At 37.7% G+C, this 23,249-nt stretch overlaps 1 protein-coding gene across 4 annotated transcripts in view; it reads left to right on the forward strand.

The window, feature by feature from the left end:
* The window catches only part of LOC150084832 (2-oxoadipate dehydrogenase complex component E1), a 608,625-nt gene that overhangs the window by 275,223 nt on the left and 310,153 nt on the right, over positions 1-23,249 (forward strand). For all 4 annotated transcript variants that reach the window (XM_090376637.1, XM_090376633.1, XM_090376636.1 and 1 more), the window contains one exon: positions 21,815-21,958. In XM_090376637.1, the coding sequence (XP_090232763.1) occupies positions 21,815-21,958 (144 nt within the window). The remainder of the gene's footprint in view (positions 1-21,814; positions 21,959-23,249) is intronic.

Raw genomic sequence — 23,249 nt, forward strand, 5'->3', positions numbered from 1 at the left:
TAAAGTACTACATATGAGAAGCAGTAACCCCAGAGTGACATTATCAACTCTGTGTTACTACACTGACAGTGGTAGAGAACGAAAAGAACCTGTGGGTAATTGTGCAGGCAGATATGAAGTTTTCTGGGCAGTGCATGAAATGGGAGCGGTTTTTTTTTTGCTGATGCTGCATAAGCTTGTTTTCTTGCATCATATGCCTCTACTAATGCTAATGCTAATAAATTTAAAAAATCAAGTGGAATGCACAAGCAGTAACCTCTCACCACAAGCAGTAATCACGAACTAACTACATTCTAACACACGGCCACTGCAAGTGGATAGGCGAGGTAAGCGTCGCTTACGGACAGCCGTTCAAGAGGGCACCGAAATGTTTTTCAATATTGTTTTTGTGAATTATTTTTGTGGGTTCAGTATTCTGTATTTAGGACAGCAAATTATATTTTGCTTACTGGCGGCACAGGAACGTGCGTTACTGTTCTGACATTGCTGTACAATATAAGTAAAACGAAATCCAGGTGTAAGAAAATCCTGAGAAATCTCGGGATTTACCTGGCTAATGCAAAATTAGCCAGATAAATGCCTGAGAAAATATGTTTCAGTCCTAAATTTGAAGGTATTATTGTTTGCTTTGGGTATTATTGTATCGTGAGATATTTCGTGTAGTTCCACATAACTTTTAAAACTAAAAACGAGATATCTCAGGATAATCCATGAATGGGTTAATATACAAGAGGAAAAGAGTGAGAGAAAAAACTGAACCGTGGGGAACACCAGCATTAGTGGAGAAGTTAAAAGACAGAGCCATCTATCATTACTTGCAGTGAACAGTCAGAGAGAAAACTGGATACCTAATTGCAATAAACAGTCATTGGTCCATAAGATAAAAGCTTATTTATAATTTATAAAATTACTTAGTTATAATTTACTTATTTATATTTATAAAACCATTATGGCAAACACAATTAAAAGCCATTGAATTGTCAAGGGTTGAATTTCACCAAACTTTTCCATTGAATTTGCCCATAGATGGGTAAAATAAGCCAGTATATAATCAGTGGATTTACACTGACAGAATCCATATTTGTAATCATTGATCAGATAGAAGGTTTCAGATATTTTTAGAGTTGGTGGTTAACTGATTTCTCCATTACTTTAGAAAGAGTAGAAGTAAGTGGAACGGGACAATAATTGGATGGGAGGGTTTGTCACTTTTTAGGAACTGGCGCTGGATTTGAGCAAATTTCTAAACAAGAAAAAACACCTCTGGAATAAGAAAGTGAAAAAAAGCGACATAGAACAGGAGTAAATTCAGGAGCACAGGTTTTGAGAACAAATGGAGAAATACCATCGAGATCTGGAGCTTTCTTGGCATCAAGGTTGATCAAGATCCTACTGACATCCTTTGATGGAAGACCATGGGAGGCACTGAATGGAGTGTAAAAGTGTAAAGTGTGTTAATTGTTTGAGGCAGCAGGGGTATTCCCCATCTCCACATTGTATTCCTTGTATGTGACACAGAACTCTGTGAAAGCCAGAGATTTAGCATTAGTATTAGTTGAGGCATACGATTCAAGAAAGCAAGCTTATACAGCATCAGCCAAAAAAAAAAAAAAAAAAAACCCTTTCCCATTTCGCCCATCCAATCACTACAAATGTTTGTCTAGTTCAGCCTTAAATTTATTTAAGCTATCAACTTCCACAACAACAGATGGAAGTCTGTTCCAGCAACCTGCTACCTGCTGGCTAAAGGCAAATTTTCACATATCTATTCTACAACTGTCTTTTCTCAATTTGAATCTATGCCGCCCCCCCCCCCCAGGTTCTTAGTCTGAACAAGCGGAAGTAACCCGTCAGTGTTGAGCCTGCTCAAAATTTAAAAAGTGTGTGGGAAGTGGTTTGTTGTGTAGTGTTATGTTCTGTTGTTTCTCTGACCATTTAGCCGTCAGGCCCCTATTGGGACCCGCCATTGCTCACACTTTGCCACGAGGAGGCAGGTCAGGCACCCAGTAGATTATTTAAGTACTCTGGCAGGTCCCACCACCTAATTTCCGAGGATTTCGGTGACAAGGCCTATATATAAAAAAAAAAAAAAAAAAAGGTGAACACTAGAATTTGGCTGAAAGAGATTTAGAATAAAGCTGTGGAATCTAGACATTGATTAGAATTTGGCGGCATTTAATTAGGGGGTGCACTGGGTCGGTTTAGTTAGAGTTGGAGGAGACAAGACCAGAGGAAAAAACAGGTAGAAGGATGGGGTTGATAGAGTAGGCATCCCCAAAGAGGTCAGTGGGGACGAGCCCCACCAGGCAAAGTATAGGGGAGGCAGGAGACAGAGACCCATCTCCTGCCTGGGGATGGGGTTTTAAAGGAAACTGGGTTAGAGCGCCCAGTTCAGATCGCCAAATGGTGTGTCTGCAACAAAGCTGCAGTATCTCTTTGTCAGTGATGGTTGTCAGGTCCATGTAGTGTTGAATCCGGTAGGAAGGTCAAACTGCCCATCCCACTCTGGGCGTGGTATATGTTCGCTTGCAGTGGGGAACCCACCAGGCGAAGGGGTGGGAGAGATACATTTACTTCATTCATAATCTGCATTCTCACTCTACTTGCATTTTATTTTTATACTTTTTTCTTATATTTTATAATCCCCCCCCCGTTAGGTTATATTTATACGAGGGGGTTTTGATGAGTTTCCGGCCTCAGAAAGAAAACATGGCGCCAGTGGCAAATGAATGTCATTTTATTCAACATAGTTCCCTTCCAAGTTGATACACTTGGCACAACGTTCCTGCAGCAATTCTATTCCATGGTAATAGAAGCCTTTGTCTGCAAACCACCCCTATACTGCTGATATAACATCTCTTAATGTTCCTAAATGTAGTACCTTTGAGGTGCATTTTTGAGGTTGGGGAACAGATAATAGTCCGAGGGGGCAAGGTCTGGAAAAATAAGGGGGATGTTCAATGATTTCATACTTCAAGTCATGAATTTTCGCCATTGAAATTCTGACCTTGTGGCAGGGAGCATTGCCTTGGAGGAAAAGGATGTGTTTTGACAACTTTCCCCGCCTCTTTTCCTTCAAAGCAGCATGCAGTTTGTCTAACATGACCGCATAACGTTCAGCATTCAAGGTGGTGCCTTTTTCTGGGTATTCACTGAGTATTATCCCCTCACAATCCCAAAATATCACACCCATCACTGTCCCTGCAGATTTCTGTCTGCAAAATTTTTGGGTTGTGGTGATCCATCATGGCACCACTGCATGGATTGATTTTTGGTCTCAGGATCATACACATACAATGGTGTTTCATCAACTGTCACTATTCGTTGAATAACATTGCTTGAATAACAATAACAATAAACAGGTGACCACTACTTGAAAAACAGTCCAAAAGTGCCTTTGCACAGTCCCTTCTTTTCCTCCTGTCATCAGCTGTCAAGAGTTTGGGAACCCACTTGGCAGACAGTTTTCTCATATACAATTCTTCATGCATGATGTAATGCACCCACTCCAAACTGATGCTTAGGGTGTCTGCTACACATTGCAGACCCGACCTCCTATCTGCAAGGATCAGGGCGTGGACACTGTCGACAATTTCCAGTCACTACGGTCCTGGGTCTTTCTGGTCTTTCCTCGTCTTCTGTGCTTGTTCTCCCCCTCCTGAAATTTGCCACCCACGATTTCACTGTGCTGTATGAAGGGAACTCCTTGGCCATTGTTTGTTTCAATTCGTCATAAATTTCTTTGGCTCCCATTTTCTTGGAGAATGGAGGTACTTGATGACGGCTCTCTTCTCAACTTTGGAAAAATTCACACTTTGCATCGCCATGGTCACTTCAGACCTGTAAAAAAAAATTACTGCTATCAGGAAATGAATGAAATTTTGCACGTGTTATGAGACATTGGGTAACAACATACTAAAAGGATTTTTATCTATTCAAATTTTTTCCTTGTCAGGCCGGAAACTTATCAAAACCTCCTTGTATATATATATATATATATATATATATATATATATATATATATATATATACAGTTGATTCCGGTTAATTGGGACACATCGGGACTAGTGCATTTTGGCCCGATTAAGCGGCTGCCCCAATTATCCGAAGTTTCACGTAAATAGTTAAAAATACAATGTACCCTCCCCCCTTTTACAATTGGTTTACTGTACAATCAAATCACGTTACGATGGAGTCACCATAGTAAAGTACCGTTCACTATATGATGTATAGTAAGTGGCGGTCATTGTGATCACGTTTGTGAATTGAATTTTAATTCTATTAAACAGCGATTCTAATTAGCGAAAATAGGAGGAATATTATCCACAGGCTATAAAAGTAAAGATATATTAAGCACAAATTTACCCTTTACTACCTTACCAATTAAAAAATTAAATGATATGTGAAATTCGGAAGAATATACATGATAATCGGAATAATTAATACGTACTGTAATATGCACATACAAACTAGTTGACATTTCTGTTTACTGACATTTGTGGGTGGGGGTTAAAATTTAAAACAGTAACAAGATAAGCAATCAATAACAAAGGACACGGCATACACAAATTGCAAGTAACACGATATGCACAAGTGAGAACGGAGTAATGAGTTACAAAGCTTTAAAAATAGGAATGAATAGAAGATCTGAAAATTAATTTTTTTATATGATTGAAGATTTCATGGAAGTGTAAACACATTTCACCATAATAACCCACAGAATTCCAGCTGTCGGTATTATTGCAAATTCAGTAAGATCCAGTTTACTATCCGTGTATGATAGATTGCACTAACAGAAAAACCCAATAAACAGGTGACCGCTAATTGTTTTTATTGGTTTATGGTTGTGACCTCCAGAAATCTCTTCGTAGGGAGATCACCCTACGAAGTCGGAGACAATCGTAGGGTGATCTCCAGTGCTGCAGTCTCCTGCCCCGATTAAACAGCATGTTGTCCCAATTAAGCGAAGTAAACCCTGCTATTTTCTTGATTGGGTTCTGTTTTTTAAGATTTGCCCCAAATAAACAGCTGCCCCGATTAACCGGTGGCCCAAATAACCGGAAGCCAGTGTGTATATATATATATAAGCTAAATTAAAATAGGATATTGCCAGTAGCATGGCAAACTAGTAGAGTGAAAATGAACTAAACCAAATAAAATAACATAACAGAAAAATAAAGGGGGGGCAAATAAAGAAGAAAAGGGTAGTGTTGTAGCCACGTTCCTAATAATTTATAAATTAAGCCAGTTAAAAGAAATTTAGCGGCGCCCCCTTGATGGCATCCGTTTCCGAATTATGTGAAATCTCACTAAGGTGAAACGTAAACTAACAACATTACATGACCAAATAAACTGAAAATTAATAAAATAAAATAGACTGACCATTATGCTCCATCTCGACAGAGGACCACGAGGCCCATAATAGTCAGGGAATCACTGCATTTCGAATGCTGAACAAATCCATGCAATGATGGAATTATACTAAGATCAAACCGCCGATGCAATAGATTTGCATATCGGTGGTCCTTATGCAGCGAAAAATAATAAAACAGAAAGCCTAGTACTTGCATGGCCAAACCACACCACTGACGAAACAATAGTTAAACTGAAAATATATAGAAACAAATTAGACTATAGATGGCAGTACTAACGCAGCATTAACACATTGTCACACTACCCCCCCCCCCCCCATTTAAATATGATCAAATTAATCCAAACATTAAATAGAGAAATAAAAATTACTGAAATATATATTAAAATAAATAAGAAAAATAATAGAGAAAGCTAACATCAGTGGCAGCAGAAAAACACAATCCACTACATGTTGCGTATAATAAGCTAAATTAAAATAGGATATTGCCAGTAGCATGGCAAACCAGTAGATTCTATACATACATACAGGGGTTCCACGGTATCTGAGTCCTCGCAGTTACGAGAATTAATTTCTGAAACCAATAAAAGCAATGAAAATAATGTGGGGGATTTTTGGAAAAGTTTTACTATTCTGTACAGTATAAAAATATTGGAGAAGTTTGGAAAGAAATTTTGTGTAGATTAATAACTCATGGAAAAAGTTATACCCTGATGTAACCAGGTTACAAAATGAAATTTGTAAGTCTTGCAAAAGAAGATGGATTCCACAAAGTTGATGATGGGGATATTACACAATTGCTTGAATAAAGTTCAAAACCACTTGCAAATGAGCAGCTAGCAGAATTATACCAACTGCCATGGAAGAGGAAGCTGAAAATAATGATGTGATTGAATCACCAACGTAAAGATTTGAAAATTAAAGAATTAGAGGAAACCCTTGAGAAAAGTGACCAAGCACTTGAATATTTTTGTTAGAAAGACCCTCTTCATGATCACGCACAAAAGTTAAGCACAAAGTTAAAGACATAACTAAAGGCTAGGACACAATTTTATCTGAAAAAATATGGCAAAAAAAAAAAAAAAAAAAAAAATCTGGATTCATTCTTTATTCGTAAAACCAAAAAATAGTGCAACTTCAATAAACTTTACTTAACCTTACATTGCTCAACATATTATAATTTTGTTTTTATTATTTGGTTTTTAGGAGCATTGGTAACTAAGGCCATATTGCTCCGGGGATATGTGGTGGTCATTCCCTGACCTTTCCACATCCTCCGTATTTGGTGGTCATGGACTCGAACCCCGGTCTAATCAAGAAGTGTGTGCTATGCACTGCTGCTCCTGCCCACCTGGCTACGGAGGCACCACATATTATAATAAAAAATGTCTAATAAAATAATTCCCATTTTTCAGTTCCTTCAATCCATTGTTTCCTATGTTACAAGTACATAATACACATTACGAAAATTTGTTTCCCATTTTAACTGGAATATTCTGGAACCAATTATCCTCTGATAATGAGGACCACTTGTATATATATATATATATCTATATATATATATATACTTGTATATATATATATACTTGTATATATATATATACTTGTATATATATATATATATATATATCTATATATATACAGTAGACTCTCGATTTTCCGGGAGAGATGGTAAAAAAAAAAAAATTCCCGGTTAATCCAAAAATACATTACGTCCCCGACATACGTAAGAGATGTGTTACAGGATTTCTTAATGGAATGGAACTCTGGAATGACTAATATAATATTGCTACTTTATCCCTGATATGCCACAATTATAAAAACCACATAATATCCTCAGAAGAATGAAGAAAAATAGTTATATATTTTTAATTAGTTCAATTATTTTATCTGGGGTCAGCATGGCACATCATCATTCTTCTCTTTCTTGGCGATTCTTTTCTACTTCCTTGCACCATATGGCTAATAATAAGAAGAAGAAGAAAAGAAAACATAAGAGGAAGAATAAACGCATGTTATTGTACTGTAAAAACTGATATGTATTTCGTAGCCCATTGGTTATTATAGTTGACCTCATTGCTGATCCCTTCACCGCTTAATGTATTCTGTGTAACGTAATGTAAGTCCGAAGCTACGTAAGCCTTGGACTTACTGTATCGAAAAATGTTCAACAACCTCGTTAAAAGTATGCCGATAGATAAAAAATGAAAAAAACTTACCACGCGCTACTCGTGTGTCATCGTAAAAAATAAAGGGAAGCATCAATACAATGCTCTCCTTTATTTTTTACGATGTCAAGCTTAAATTGAATAGCTCCCTTTATTTTTTACAGTGTCGCGTTTGGTTTGGTTACTAACATTATAATGGTCATTGGAGATTTAACTGATGCGCCCTTTTCAAACATTTGAATAATTTCAAGTTTTTGTTTTATTGAAAGCACAACTCTTGAATTTGGCCATCATTTTCATGATTTCTAAATAAAAAATAAATACCGACATCACTGGCATAAATAACGAAACAAAATTTGCCCTTTTGTGGTGCGACGAAACACAACAATCGATGCAACGCACTAAAACAAACTAAAGACTAAAGATAATGGGTACACTAATCTCCCAATGACAACTTATAATGGCATTTCTTGTTGCTTATTTACGACTTGCAAAACATCTAGTTATTACTTGAATTTTATGATTTCTGGTTGATTTTTTTTTTTTTTTTTTTTTTTAAATTTGGAGTCTTGATGTGTCCCGGTTAATCCGATCCCGGTAAATCGAGAGTCTGCTATATATATATATATATATATATATATTTTTTTTTTTGTTTGTTTCACTCACTAATTCAACTTTTTCTCACACACCAAGGGGGATGCAATAGTGTGTAATGTAAATTTAAATACTAATTAAAACTAGGGTTAGTATGTACTTTACTGTAGCGTTTATGGTTTGTGTTCTTTTTCTCACACACTTGCACTCCCATTCATTCTTCTGGCTTTCAGTTCATTTGTTCGACTCTTGTCCTCTGGACTGCAAAAACTTGCAGCTAGGCCTGCACCACAACTGTGCAGTGCAGAAAGCACTGCACTTTCTGGGCACCTAGGTCACTCTTTCTTTCACCAAAACTGCCAATTACTCCCTTTTACCATAATTCATAATTCACTCAGTGCCCAGCCTAATGGTGTCTTGTCAATGTTATACAGGAATTTTTCTAGCAGGGATAAGGAGGCAATTATCCCCTTGTATAAGGCAGTGGTCAGGCCATGCCTTGAGTACTGTATACAGGTCTGAGGCCTCATTTTAGAAAAGATGTAGAGTTGCTTGAGCGAGTAAGTTCTGCATTTTCATTCTTTCATTCTACATTGCATCCCTTTGGTACTAGCTTACTGATATTTTTAACCTAATCTGCTTCCCTGGCTGCCTGTATATATCCCTCCCCTACACAGTTACATATTACACATGGCAGTGTAATCCTGGGGTACCCAGGTCAATCCGGTTTTGTCATGTCAGGTTTCTGTCGGGGCTCAGAATACTGCTATCCTGACAGTTTTTAAGTCATCATCTGTACCTGGTGGGAAACGTGGGCAATTTTGACTATTGATTATTGTTTAATTGCTGGGGAGCTGAATTGCCATTCTTTGGATAATTCTGCACATTTCAAATACTTTCTGTGTGAAGGATGTAAAGGCTTTATAATTTTCTTCTTCTATGATGAACAGATGTTCTTCTCCCCTGATAAAGGGTCCAATCTGTGCTATTAGCTGTGTTCTGGGGATGTCATAAATTATACATTCATATAGAATGTGTGTCCAGTCTTCACTCCAGTCCAGTCCAGTCAACTCTCGCCACAGTTGCAGTTTGGGTTGAATGGAGTGTACTGAGAATGATAGGTGGTTTACTAAAATCATCAATACAAGAGTTGGAAGAAACGTAGGATACAAGCAGTTCTGCTTTATCTTTAGCTGAGGCAGCAATAGAACCATGTGGTTTTATCAGAGGTAGAGATGGGCAACTGTCACTCTTGCTTTGGCAAGAGTGGCCAGAATGCTCTTCTACCGATGGAACAAAAAGAAAATTTTCTGCTCTTATCCTGTTCAAAATCTAGTTTGAAGTGATTAATAACTGCTTCACGTAACTTTTATTGTGAGCTTGGTGTAGAGAGTTCAGTGCCAGCCAATTGCTATATGCAACATTCTTATCTTGAACAGCCTTAGCACAATATTGGAAAAACAGGGTTTAGATAAAGAAATTTTAAGGTGCACTAATTCATAATACACATTAAGAAAATTTGTTCCCTGTTTTAAGTAGCATAATCTGGAACCAATTATCCTCTGATAATGAGAATCCCTTGTATATACACTGGCGTTCAAAGAACGTTCATCACCTAGAAATTTCACATTTCTAACCCTTTTTCGCGATGGTATGTTACATTAATGACTAGCATCACAAATAGAAATATAAATAAAAGATATTCATTAATAGTTAAGGCAAAGCTAAATAATATTTGACAGGTGCTCTCAAAATATTCCAAAATGAGCATTGCAACCTTTATACAACAGTTTTGGTAAACACGATAATTCTGAAATGTTATCAGAAGCCCTCAATTTGCTTCAATTTATCATTTTAAATGGAAAACAAAATGAAAAGTTCACCAGGTGCAAACTAATATTTAGTTGAAACGCCTCTGGCCCTGATGACAGCAGCACACTGTCGAGGGATTGACAAGATCAATTTCTGAAAATAATCAACTGATAGTTCGTAGTTCCAAACACGAATTATAGCTTCCTGAAGGTCAAGAAGGGTCTTTGGTTTCTTTCTGGCAACTGCAGATTCCACATAATGCCAACAGTTTTCTATAGGATTCAGGTCCGGGCTGTTTCCTGGCCATCTAAGAGTTGTAATGGACCATTCTTCCAACCATTTTTTCACCTGTAACAGATGTAAACACATTAATGTTGAACCTCTACTGAGAAATGAACCTAAAGTAACTACAGAAGTGTCTACTTCCACTTTTTACCCAATGACAAGAAGCTGAGTCCTGAAAAATGAAGTTACTTGGCAGGTTTAAATGGGCTGTAATGGTTGGCAGCAATTTGCCTTCCAATATAGCCAGGTATCCATTGGCATTTACGGAACCTTTTATAAACTGCAGGTGATCTACTCCGATACGAAATGCACCCTCTTATTATTTGGCTGATAAGGAATTTCACTGTAGACACCACACAGTCTGGATGGTATTCTTCACCACGTTTACGGTGAATCGTTTGTCTCCCATCAGAGCCATTAGGTTGAATTTCTTCTCATCCAAGAAAATTACTGACTTCCACTGCTTGAGGGTCCATTTGACATGCTTCTTACACCAAATTAATCGGGCCTTTTTCATTTGGGGGGGGGTTGATGTGTGTGCGTGTGCGTGTGTGCGCGCGCGCGCGCATGCAGGCATGCTAGGTGCAGGAAGTGTCAAGAAATTTGGCACTAACTAAGCATTCTAAAGGGCATTTATGAGAGTTTAAAGAGTAGGGTAGATGAACCCAAAGGAATTATAATGGGGGCCCCGTCAGGCTCTCAGCTGTCCAACAAAACAGCAGAGCTCACTTGTGCATCAGACATTATAGCAGCAGTCTCCGAGGCAAAATGCACTGGTCCCACAGGAGGTAGTTATTGTCGGTGACTCTGTTGTCAGGGAAACGGGAAATATGTTGCAAAAAGGATAGGTGGAATGGGACCAGAGTACGTTTTTTTTTTTTTTTTTAGTTGTTGGCGCATTGGCTTCTGTGGCCATAATGCACCTCCCAAGGTTTTTGCAGTACTTTGATCCAAGCCCGAGGCGGGATTCAAACCCACGACCTTTGGGTTGCCAGGCAGGCACTTTACCCACCCGGCTAGTCCAGTTGGCACCAAGGTATGTCTGCCAGGGGCAAGAGTACCCGTAAAAGATATCATCTTTTACGGGTACAAAAGGTGATACTGTTGTATATGTTGGCACGAATGGTTTTAAGAGTAAATCTGAGGACTGAACAAGTACAGGGCAGTGGTGGGAAAAAGTCGTGAGTTAGGATTGAATTCGAAAGTGTCTGCAATTCTACCCAGACATGATAGGAAGGAGTACATGTTGAGAGCCTTGTAAATCATTTTTAACACTGTGAGAATGTGAAGACTTGTCAGGTAGAATTTTTCTCAGCATGGTCTGTTCTTGTTACTGGGAGAGACTGTTTTTACAGGGATGGGATGCACTTGAATAGAAGGGATGCAAGAATATTTGCTGAGGCTATTGAGGCAGTGATAGTTGGGTTGGAAAACTGCTAGCTTGGGAGGATGCACAGTCTAGTAACTTAACTAGAGTTGCAGGCACAGGTGAAAGTGATTCTTGCACTGTTACTTTTGGTACATGCAGCAGCCTGGAAAGCAAGGTCTCTGGGAACTCCAGGCCTTGATGTGGGACATCATTGAACAAATAAATATATGGGCTGTGTTAGGGTAAATAAAAGTAACAACATGTGCTTGTATACTAGAATGTACACTAATGCCAGGAGCATTGTAAATAAATTTGATGAATTTGAAGTACTGATTAAGTCATTAAATGCAGACATTGCAGGATTAGTGGAGACATGGTGTCACTCAGACATAATTGATGCTGAATTTGAATATGGAGAGTATAATGTATACAGGAAGGACAGACAGGATGGTGGCGGGGTTATTCCCTTAGTTAAGCATATTAAATCTAAGGTAGTGCATACAATTGACATGGGTGATGAGTGCAATGTTGAGTCAGTTTGGTGTGATATAAGCACTGGGAAAACAAAATTGACAGTAGGAGTGTGTATAGATGTAATGACTGTGATGAGTATACCAAACAGCTATACAGAGAAATAGAATGGGCCAGCAAATCAGAATGTCTCATAATGGGGGATTTTAACTTTCCAGATGTTGACTGGAATTTGGGTTGGTCACTCACACACTAGCAAGACTTGTAGATTTCTTGGATCATTGTTTTCATGCATGTTAGAGAGGCAACAAGAGGAAGCAATATTCTTGAGCTGTTTATCAGCAGTGATTCTTCTAGCAAGACTTGTAGATTTCTTGGATCATTGTTTTCATGCATGTTAGAGAGGCAACAAGAGGAAGCAATATTCTTGAGCTGTTTATCAGCAGTGATTCTTCATGCATTAAGAACTACAAGTAAGAGACTCACTGGGTGGCAGCGATCACATTGCACTAATGTGGAATTTAATTGTAGACATAACTATTGTCAAGGGTAAAGGGAAAGGCTTTTGCTTTCATAAGGATGACCACAGTGTTCTCAGACAGTTTTTAAATTCTGTGCAGTGGGACCAATTGATGATGTTTACCAACAGCAAATTCTAAATGGGATCTATTCAGGGAAGTAATCAAATTAACTACTAGGCTTTTCATAACAATGAAGAAATGCTGTTCAAAGCTTAGCCGTAAATGGATGTCAGATGGCTATTGAGACATGTGGCACAGAAGAAAGTGCATGTATAAATTGTCAGTGATACAGAAGCCTGTAGTAGGTATAAATTAGTCTGTAATCAAGTCACAAATGAGGTTAGGTAGATTATGAAAAGTCACATAATAACTGGAATGCAAAGAAAAACAGCATAGACTTCTATGACTTATATTAACAGAAGAAGGAAGGGGTTGAATCACATTGGACCACTTGATGTCTGTGGGTTAACTGTTAAAGACCCTGCTCAGGTTGCAGACAAATTGAATACATTAGGAATTCTTTAGCAAAGAGGAGGTCAGAAGTTTATCAAACTCTGAGGAGCTAAATGACTTTGTGATAAAAAGGCAACTTGGGTGAATGGAATCTATCAAATTATATTAAGGGATACAGCAAAGGAGGTAAGCAAACCCTTGGTCATAATTATGAGAACATCCTTTGATTCAGGGGAGGTCCTTACGGAATGGAGATATGCAAATGTATCTCCAATTCATAAAGGGGGATAAAAAGATGACATAAGTAATTACAGACCTGTTAGCTTAACGTATATTCAGGGAAAATAATGGAATTGCTGGTTAAAAAAGTAATGCAGAACCATCTGGACAAGCATGTAATTATCACAGTATGGATTTATAAAGGTGCAGTCTTGCTAACCAATATGATAGGCCACTATGATGCAGTGACCAAGCAACTGGATGCAAAAAATAATTTTGACATCATATACTTGAATTTTCAGAAGGATATTGATACTTCTGATACTGCTGCTTTATAAACTGGAGCAATGTGGCATTGCGGGCAAGTGACTACTATGGATAAAGGAATGGTTAAGTGGAAGAAGAAGAAGATGACTGAGAGTGGTTATCAATGGGCACTGCTGTTTGTGGAAGAATGTTGTTATTGGGGAAGGCCATTGTTGTTTTCAATATTTATTAATGATGTTGATGAAGTTTAATGTCTAAGTTTGCAGATGATACAAAAGTTGGTAGGGTGATTAACGACAGTCATCAGGGTGAGATATTGCAACAAGATCTAGGAAAATTGGGTCGATGGGTAGAGAAATGTCAGTTGAAGTTTAACATTGACAAATGCTAGGTGCTGCATATGGGTAACAGTAACCCGAAATTAACTTATTAACTATGTGGTACTATACTCAGATATTTTTCATTCTCCTTTGCATACCAGTGGAGAATGAAAAAGACCTTGGGTAATTGTGCAGTCAGATATGAAGTTCTCTGAGCAGTGCAAACATGTTGCTAGGACAGCTCACGGTGTTTTCAGTTATATACAGTTTTCAGTTATCAGGGGTAAGGAGGTGATTATCCCTTTGTATAAGGCCATGGTTAAGCCACATCTTGAGTACTGTATACAGATCTGGAGGCCTCACTTTAGGAAGGGTGTAGATCTGCTGGAATGGGTGCAGGAGGGGCAACCAGCTTGGTGAAGGGAACAAAAGGAAAGAGTGCTCTTGTCTAGAAAGGCTTCAGTTGTAGGATAGATGTGCAGAATTTGCCTTCAGCCAGCATGCAGTTGATCGTAGGAACAGGTTTCCATCTGTTGTTGTGGAAGTGGATGAGTTGAATAAATTGAAGGAAGAACCAGACAAATTCTAGGAGGGAACAGATGGGTGAACTATGTAGGTTTTATTTTTTTTTTTTAGCTGATGCTATATAAGCTTACTTTCTTGCATAATTTGATCTTACTGCTGCTGCTACTACTACATTAAAATTGGACCAATAGAAATCAGATATTTATTTTTTTTATATACATATCACATAGGCTATTTATATACTGTATATTTTAGCTAAAGCACTGGATATTATATTTGTGTTGTGCTGGTTGGAAGAATGATGAAGCAATGTGGCAGATGTGCAGAAATTAAATGTTGTTATTTATGCATAAAAGTCTTTGCTTTTTGTTCATTTCTTTTTTTGTTATAAATCAAATTACAGTAAACCTTCGCTAATCCGGTTACAGTTAAGCCGGATATCATATAATCCAGATCAAAATGTGAAAAATTCTGTTCACAGTTGAGTACTTTGAAAGACACAAGGGATTTAGGAAGGCAGATAAGCCACTCTGACTGTGCCCAGAGAGATGGACCATACATTGCATTGTCTTCAGTGTTGTTCAGTATCATTGTTGACTCTCAGTCAGACTGATATTGTTTATATCACTTAATTTGCATTCTTCTTTATACATATATATGTACATAACTTAACATATTTTAAATAATTATGGTTTCTAAAGAATTTAAAAGTGGAATAAAAAGAAAACATGTTAGTTTAACTTATCATTAACCAGCTAATAAGTGATAGAATAACTTGGAAATGGTGTTCCTGGAAAAAAAAATATTGCTGAAGATTTTGATATTGGCCAGCAGAATGTGTCAAAAAAATCTATAAAGACCTTTGCTTTAAAATTCGATTTGGGAAGTGATAAAAGCAGCATATCAAATAGATAGACATTAAAAAACCAAAAGAATTGTTGCTTGAAGAAGCTATATTTAAGTGGTATTCACAGTCGATATAAATGAACAGTGCACTGTTGAGTCAGTATGGTGTGACATAAGACCTACAACACACTCCTACTCTTATTTTTGAGAAAGCAAAAATAAGAGTAGGAGTGTGTTATAGGTCTAATGACTCGAATGAGTACAATGAACAGTTGTACAGAGAAATAGTGGGCTAGTAAATCAGAATGTCTTATAATGGGGGATTTTAACTTCCCAGATATAGACTGGAACTTATGGGTTGGTTACTCGCACACTAGTAAGACTTTTGTGGATTTATTGGACGATTGTTTTCTGCAGTAGCATGTTCGAGAGGTAACCAGTGAGGGTAATACTCTTGATCTGGTTATCAGCAGTGATCATTCATGTATTAAAAATTTGCAGATAAAGGACCCATTAGGTCCTTTATCTGCAGTGATCACAGTGTACTGATGTGGGATTTACTTAAAGGTATAATTACCATCAGGGGTAAAGGAAGGGGCTTTTGCTTCCAGAAAGGTGACTACAGTGGTCTCAAACAGTTTTTAAATTCTGTACAGTGGGACCAACTGATGATGTTACCAACAGCAAATTTGTAACATCAACTTGGGAAGCATTCAAGGAATTAATAGTGGAAACTACTAAATGTTTCATACCTATTAAGAAATATTGTTCAAGGCTTAGGCCTAAATGGTTGTCAAATGAACTAATGAGACTCGTGGCAGAGAAGAAAAATGCATGGGATGCATATAAATTATCAGGTGACACAGAAGCCTATGATATATATAAGCTAGTCTGTAATCAAGTCACAAAAGAGGTTAGGCAGGCGAAGGCAGATTACGAGAAATATTTGACAAAGGATGCTAAAAAAAACAGTAAGGATTTCTTTACGTATGTAAACTCTAAAAGGAAGAGGATGAATCTAATTGGCCCACTGGATATCGATGGTTCGACTGTTGATGATCCTACTCAGATAGCAAACAAACAGAATGAGTAATTTGCATCTACATTCACACGTGAGGAGTTATTAAGTTTTGAAAATGCCACAAGGTTATCAAATTGTGTAATAGGGGGCTTAATGATTTTGTAATAACTGAGAAAAAAGTGGAGGAGAAATTGTTGAAGTTAAACATAAGAAAGGCATCTGGGGGTAGATGGGAGCTATCCAGTTATATTAAAGGAGGCAGCAAAGGAAGTAAGCAAACCCTTAGCCATAATTATGAGAGCATCCTTGGACTCAGGGGAGGTTTCCACGGACTGGAGATGTGCAAATGTATCCCCAATTCACAAAGGGGGATCGAAGGGTGACACGAGTAATTGCAGACCAGTTAGTTTAACTTCTGTTCCGGGTAAAATAATGGAGTCACTGGTTAAAGATGCATTGCAGGATCATCTAGACAAGACTGCAGCAATAATTCAAACACAGCATGGGTTTGTTAAGGGAAAGTCTTGTCTGACAAATTTGATTGGTTATTATGATTTGGTTCAAAGGAACTGGATGCAAAAAATAATTTTGATATCATATACTTGGATTTCAGGAAAGCTTTTGATACTGTTGCATTAGAATTAGCATTATTAGAGGCATTTGATGCAATAAAGCAAGCTTATGCAGCATCAGCCAAAAAAAAAAAAAATAAATAAATAAATAATAAATAAATAAAAAATAACCACTTCTACTTCACCCGTCTGGTCATTCGAAATACATGTCCAGCTGAGCCTTAAACTTATTCAGGCTATCAACCTCCACGAAAAGGGATGGAAGTCTGTTCCACCAACTAACCACCTGCTGGCTAAAGGCAAATTTCCTCACGTCTATCCTACATCTGTCTTTCCTCAATTTGAATTTATGCCCTCTCAGGTGATTATTCTGAGCAAGAGGAAGAATCCCATCAGCATTGAGCATGCTCAAACCATTCAAGGCTTTATACACCTCTATCAGATCACCTCGCTGGTGCCTAGTTTCCAGACACTGTAATTTGCAAAACTTAAGCCTTTCTTCGTAAGAGCACCCCTTTGTTCCATTCACCAATCTTTCCCTTCTCTGTACTTGTTCCAGCATCTCTACATCCTTCTTGAAATGAGGCCTCCAGACTTGTATACAGTACTCTAGGTGTGGCCTGACCGATGCCGTATACAAGGGAATAATCACCTCCTTATCCCTGCTTGAAAAATTCCTATATATGATCGACAATACACCATGAGCTACTCTTGCAGCCCGTCTGCACTGCTCAGAGAACTTCATATCTGCCTGCACAACCACCCCCAGGTCCCTTTTATTCTCTACCACTGTCAGTGTAGTACCACAGAGTTGATACGTTGCTCTGGGGTTGCTGTTTCCCATATGTAGTACTTTACATTTGTCAATGTTAAACTTCATTTGCCACCTCTCAGCCCATCTGCTCAACCTTTCCAGATCCTGTTGCAGTAGCATAGTGTCAGTAGTGTCCTTGACAACCCTGCCAACCTTTGTATCATCTGCAAACTTGGACATTAAGCTATATTCCATTATCAATATCATTTATAAATACAGAAAACAATAATGGACCCAATACTGAACCCTGAGGGACTCCACTAATAACATTAGTCCACGATGAGCAGTGTCCAATGATTACCACTCTCTGTCTTCTCCCCCTCAACCATCCCTTTATCCATAGCAGCAATTTGCCTCCAATGCCACACTGCTCCAATTTGTGCAGCAGTCTTCCATGTACAACAGTATCAAAAGCCTTTCTAAGATCCAAGTATATAATATCAAAGTTATTCCTTGCATCCAGTTCTTTTGTGACTGCATCATAGTATCCAATCAAATTGGTCAGGCAAGGCTTCCCCTTAACAAAACCATGCTGTGTCTGAGATATAACTGAAGTCTTGTCTAGATGATCCTGCAATGCTTCTCTAACCAGTGCCTCCATTAATTTTCCAGGAACAGAAGTTAAACTAACAGGTCTATAATTACTTGTGTCGCCCTTTGATCCTCCTTTGTGAATTGGGGTCACATGTCCAGTCCATGGGTACTTCCCCTGAGTCCAAGGAAGCTTTCATAATTATGGTCAAGGGCCTGCTCACCTCCCCCCGCTGTCTCCTTTAATATAACTGGATAGATCCCATCCACCCCAGGTGCCTTTCTTGTATTTATCTTCAACAATTTCTCCTCCACTTTACTCTCAGTTATTACAAAATCATCCAGATCACTGCCAGAGTTGACTACACCTCTGGCATTCCCCTCGCCGAATAACTCCTCATGTGTGAATGTCGATGCAAAACATTCATTCAGCCTGTCAGCTACCTGAGCAGGATCATCAACAGTTGACCCATCGATATCAAGTGGACCAATCTTATTCATTCCCTTCCTTCTAGAGTTTACATAAGTAAAGAACTCTTTGCTGTTTTTCTTTGCATTCCTTGCCAAAGACTTCTCGTAGTCTGCCTTCGCCTGCCTAACCTCTTTTGTAACTTGGTTACAGATCAACTTGTATCTATCATAGGCTTCTGTGTCACATGTTAATTTGTATGTATCCCATGCATTTTTCTTCTCTGCCATATGTCTCATTAGTTCATCTGACATCCTCTTAGGCCTAAACCTTGAACAGTATTTCTTAGTTGGTATGTAAAGCCTAGTAGCTTCCAAGATAAGTTCTTTGAATGCTTCCCATTTTGAATTTCCTGTTGATAACATCATCAGTTGGTCCCACTGTATAGAATTTAAATACTGTCTCAGTCCATCGTAGTCACCTTTACGAAAGCAATAACCCTTCCCTTTACCCCTAATGGTAGTTACCTCTTTGAGTAAATCTCACTTCAGCACACTGTGATCACTGCCACCTAGTAGTTCATTTACCTGCAGATTTTTAATGCATGAAGAATCACTACTGATAATCAAATCAAGATTTGATTATCTTGATTTGAACATGGAAGTTGCGCATAGAAGACTACTGTACTAATTCGGGCGGAATGGTATTAAGGGTAAGTTGATGATGGTTGAGTGGGAGAAGACAGAGGGTGGTGATCATTGGGTGCTGTTCTTCATGGACTAATATTATTAGTGGAATACCACAGGGTTCGGCGTTGGGTCCACTGTTGTTTTGTATATTTATCAATGATATTGATGAAAGTATATAATGCTTGGTATCGAAGTTTGCACATGATACAAAGGTTGGCAGGGTTGTGAATGTCAGTAATGGCAGTGTGTTACTGCGACAGGATCTAGAAAATATGGTCAGATGGGCTGAGAAGTGGCAACTGAAGTTTAACATTGAAAAATGCAAAGTACTGCATATGGGTAAAAGTTACCCCAGAGAAACGTACCAACTGTGTGGTACTACACTTAAGGTGGTAGAAAATGAAAAAGACCTGGGAGTAATTGTGCAGTCAGGTATGAAGTTTTCTGAGCAATGCAGATAGCCTGCCAGGGCAGGTCTTGGGGTGTTGTCAATGATATACAGGAATTTTGCTAGCAGGGAAAAGGAGGTTATTGTCCTTCTGTATAAGGCAATGGTCAGGCCACGCCTTGAGTACTGCATGCAGGTCTGGAGGCCTCATTTTAGGAAGAATGTAGATTTGCTTGACCGTGTGCAGAGAAGGGCAACAAGATTGGTGAGGGGAATGAAGGGATCTTCTTACCCAGAGAGGCTTAAGTTCTGCAAATTGCAGTGGCTGGAGACTAGGCACTTGCGAGGTGATCTGCTTGAGGTGTATAAGGCCTTGAATTGGTTGAGCATGCTGAATTCTGATGGGATCCTTCCACTTGTTCAGATTACGAACCTAAGGGGACATAAATTCAAATTAAGAAAAGACAGATGTAGAATCGATGTAGGAAAATTTCCATTTAGCCAGCGGGTGGTTAATTGCTGGAAAAAACTTCCATCTGTTGTTGTGTGAAGTTGATAGGTTAAATAAATTTAAGGAGGAACTGGACAAATATTTAGAGGGGATTGTTTTGTAAAAATTTTTTTTTTTTGTGACTGATACTGCATAAGTTCATACATTTGCTTTCTTGCATCACATGCCACTACTACTACAACAATCAAGTGGCTTTGGCTTATGGCGCCTCTGTAGCCAGGTGGGCAGGAGCAGCAATGCATAGCACACGCTTCTTGATCAGAACGGGGTTCAATTAAGTGACCACCAAATACGGAGGATGCGGAAAGGTCAGGGAATGGCCACCGCATACCCCCAGAGCAATATGGCCTTAGTTGCTAATGCTCTTAAAAACCAAATAACAAACAAACAAACAAACAAGCTTTGGCATATGATGCCAGCACCACCTAATAAATAGAAAAAAAGACAATAAATTTATCAATTGATAAATGTATTGTCTCTTTATTGTTTTAAATAAAGGCTCTACAGTGATATTTTTTTTATTTATTTTTCATCAGCACTACCTGTATTTTATTTATTAAATTTTCCATTTATTTGTGTTCTAAGTTTTTGTTCTTTTAAGGCTTAATTTTGCTTCACTAATCTGGATAACCTCTTCCCCCTAGTTAATCTAGATTACTGAGAGTTTACTGTACTACTATTAACTAACATGCCTGAAATTTGACACACTGCACAATTAACTAACTTGTTTTGCTATTATTAACATCAGTTATGTTTGTGCACATTCCAGTAATGTTGTAAAGATTGGTGAGAGGAACAAAAGGGTGCTCTTACCAAGAAAGGCTTAAGTTCTGCAAATTGCGTCATCTGGAGACTAGACACCTGCAAGTTGATCTAATTGCGGTGTATAAGTCATTGAATGGTTTGAACAGGCTGAGTGCTGATGGGATTCTTCCTCTTGCTCAGATTACGAACCTGAGGGTGCTTAAACTCAATTTGAGGAAAGACAGTTGTAGAATAGATGTGTGGAAATTTGCCTTTAGTGAGCAAGTAGTTGATTGCTGGAATAAAGTTTCATTGTTAAAATTGATAGCTTAAATAAATTCAAGGAAGAATGGAACAAACTTTTGGAGCAAATGGATGGGTGAAATGAGAAGTGTTTTTTTTTTTTTTTTTTGTTGTTGATGCTGTATAAGCTTGCTTTTTTGCATCATATCCCTTTGCTATTGCTAATTTTGTAAATGAAAAAGATCCTTGAAAATGCCATATGGCTTGATTTTATTCTGCAACATACCAGTTCTTTTTCACCAAATACCATGTTCATTTTCTTTCCATCATACACCATTTCTTCTCCCTGTCAAATATGATGTCATTCACTATCAGCTGCTAAATACTGGCTTCTGGTAACTTCATAAATATTACCTTGTACCATATTATAGTCTCTGTTGTCCATGCACCATAAAAAATGAAAAAAAAAAAAAAAAGCCTTATACCATATTATGTATTGCTCTCCATCATTGATGAAGATTAAAATTTCATATTTTAATTCCTCATATAGTTTTGTGCTGAAATTATACATGCAGTTTTATTGTTTTAATTTGTCTTATTATTATCCAATAATAAAATCTTATTTTGAAGTGAGTGTTATTTTAATTAGTATGCTCCATCATTTATTCTAGGCTGTATGTCCAGTTGTTGTAGGCAAAGCAAGAGGGCGTTTACAATCCTTGAGTACAGGAGATTATTCACGTGTTGTTGAAACACAAAATAAATATGATGTTCTTCCAATTCAAGTACATGGTGATGCTGCATTTTCAGCACAGGTTAGTTAACATATTGAGTTATAGTGTGTTGCGGCTGCTTTAGTAAAAAGTTCACTGGATAGTTACTGAATAGTATTAATAAGGCAAAATAATTCATAGAAACCAAACTTATTTAACACAGGCTTAAAGAAAAAAAAGGAAAAAAAGTCACCTGGTTATATCTGGATATCTGCCCAACCATTTCTTAAATTTGCACAAGCTCTCCAGAGCTACAGGATTAAATGAAAATTTGTTTCAACAGTTATTCCTTTCACCAGAAAGAAATTTTCTTATATCCCATATACAGTTATTCTTATTTAACTTAAATATGTCCCCTAGTTTCTCTACATGCAAAATAAAATAAGACATCCTCTTTTGTTTCTATTTTTCTTAAATCTTTAAAAATGTAAGTACTTTGACCAAGTCTCTCTCCACAAATATATTGGTAGTAAAGTCTTGAGATATTCTCTAATCTGCTGTCAAGTAAATCCCCATCAGTAAGGTATGAGAAATATTCATCCACTTTCCTGCATGCCTGCTCGTACTATTATATAATTACATATTTCTTTATGTTTGGTATGACAATTCTACATATGAAATCCAAATATAATTTAATGATAATTGAATGGGTGACAATAAATATTGTCATCTGTTTGTGAGAACGAGGATTTGTGAGGATTTATTAATTTATTTATCTGCAATCAGCTGTTCAGTTGTCATTAATTATATTTAGATTTTTCGAATAAGCTACAAAATTTGAGTCTGTCTATAATAAGGGTAGATATGGTAGGATTTGCATCCTTGTTAAATAGCACAGGTGAAGAAAGATTCAACCTCTTACAAAAAACATTGATCTCTCAAATTTAAGGTTACCACAGCAAGTTCTGAAAACAGTAAAAAAATAAATAGTAACAAACATATTTAATTAATATGTGCCATTAATGTTAAGTACAGAAAACTTATGTACCAATTATAATTATTTAATGTTTGGGGGCTTGAGATTCTCCCCAGGAGCAGGATCATTAGTTTCTTCATCTTCCTCAACTTCTAACTCAACAAAGGGTGGGCATGGCAAAGCAGGAGATGCAGAAGCAAATTTCATATTAATGGGCTGCATATGACCTGGAACATTATCCAGGATAATGAGAATTTTGAAAGGAATTTCTTTCTGCATGTAGTGGAACTTCAATTCTGAATGCAAATAATTGCTGAAGATGCCACTTGTCATCCTCCCTTTTTAATTAGCATACCAGTAGACTGGCAAGGAACTATAGTTGTAGTCCTTTAGCACCCTTGGATTTTCTTTGTGGTA

Source organism: Mastigoproctus giganteus, chromosome 6 (assembly GCF_048544385.1).
Source record: "Mastigoproctus giganteus isolate SK-2022 chromosome 6, ASM4854438v1, whole genome shotgun sequence".
In the NCBI taxonomy this organism is placed as follows: Eukaryota; Metazoa; Arthropoda; class Arachnida; order Uropygi; family Thelyphonidae; genus Mastigoproctus; species Mastigoproctus giganteus.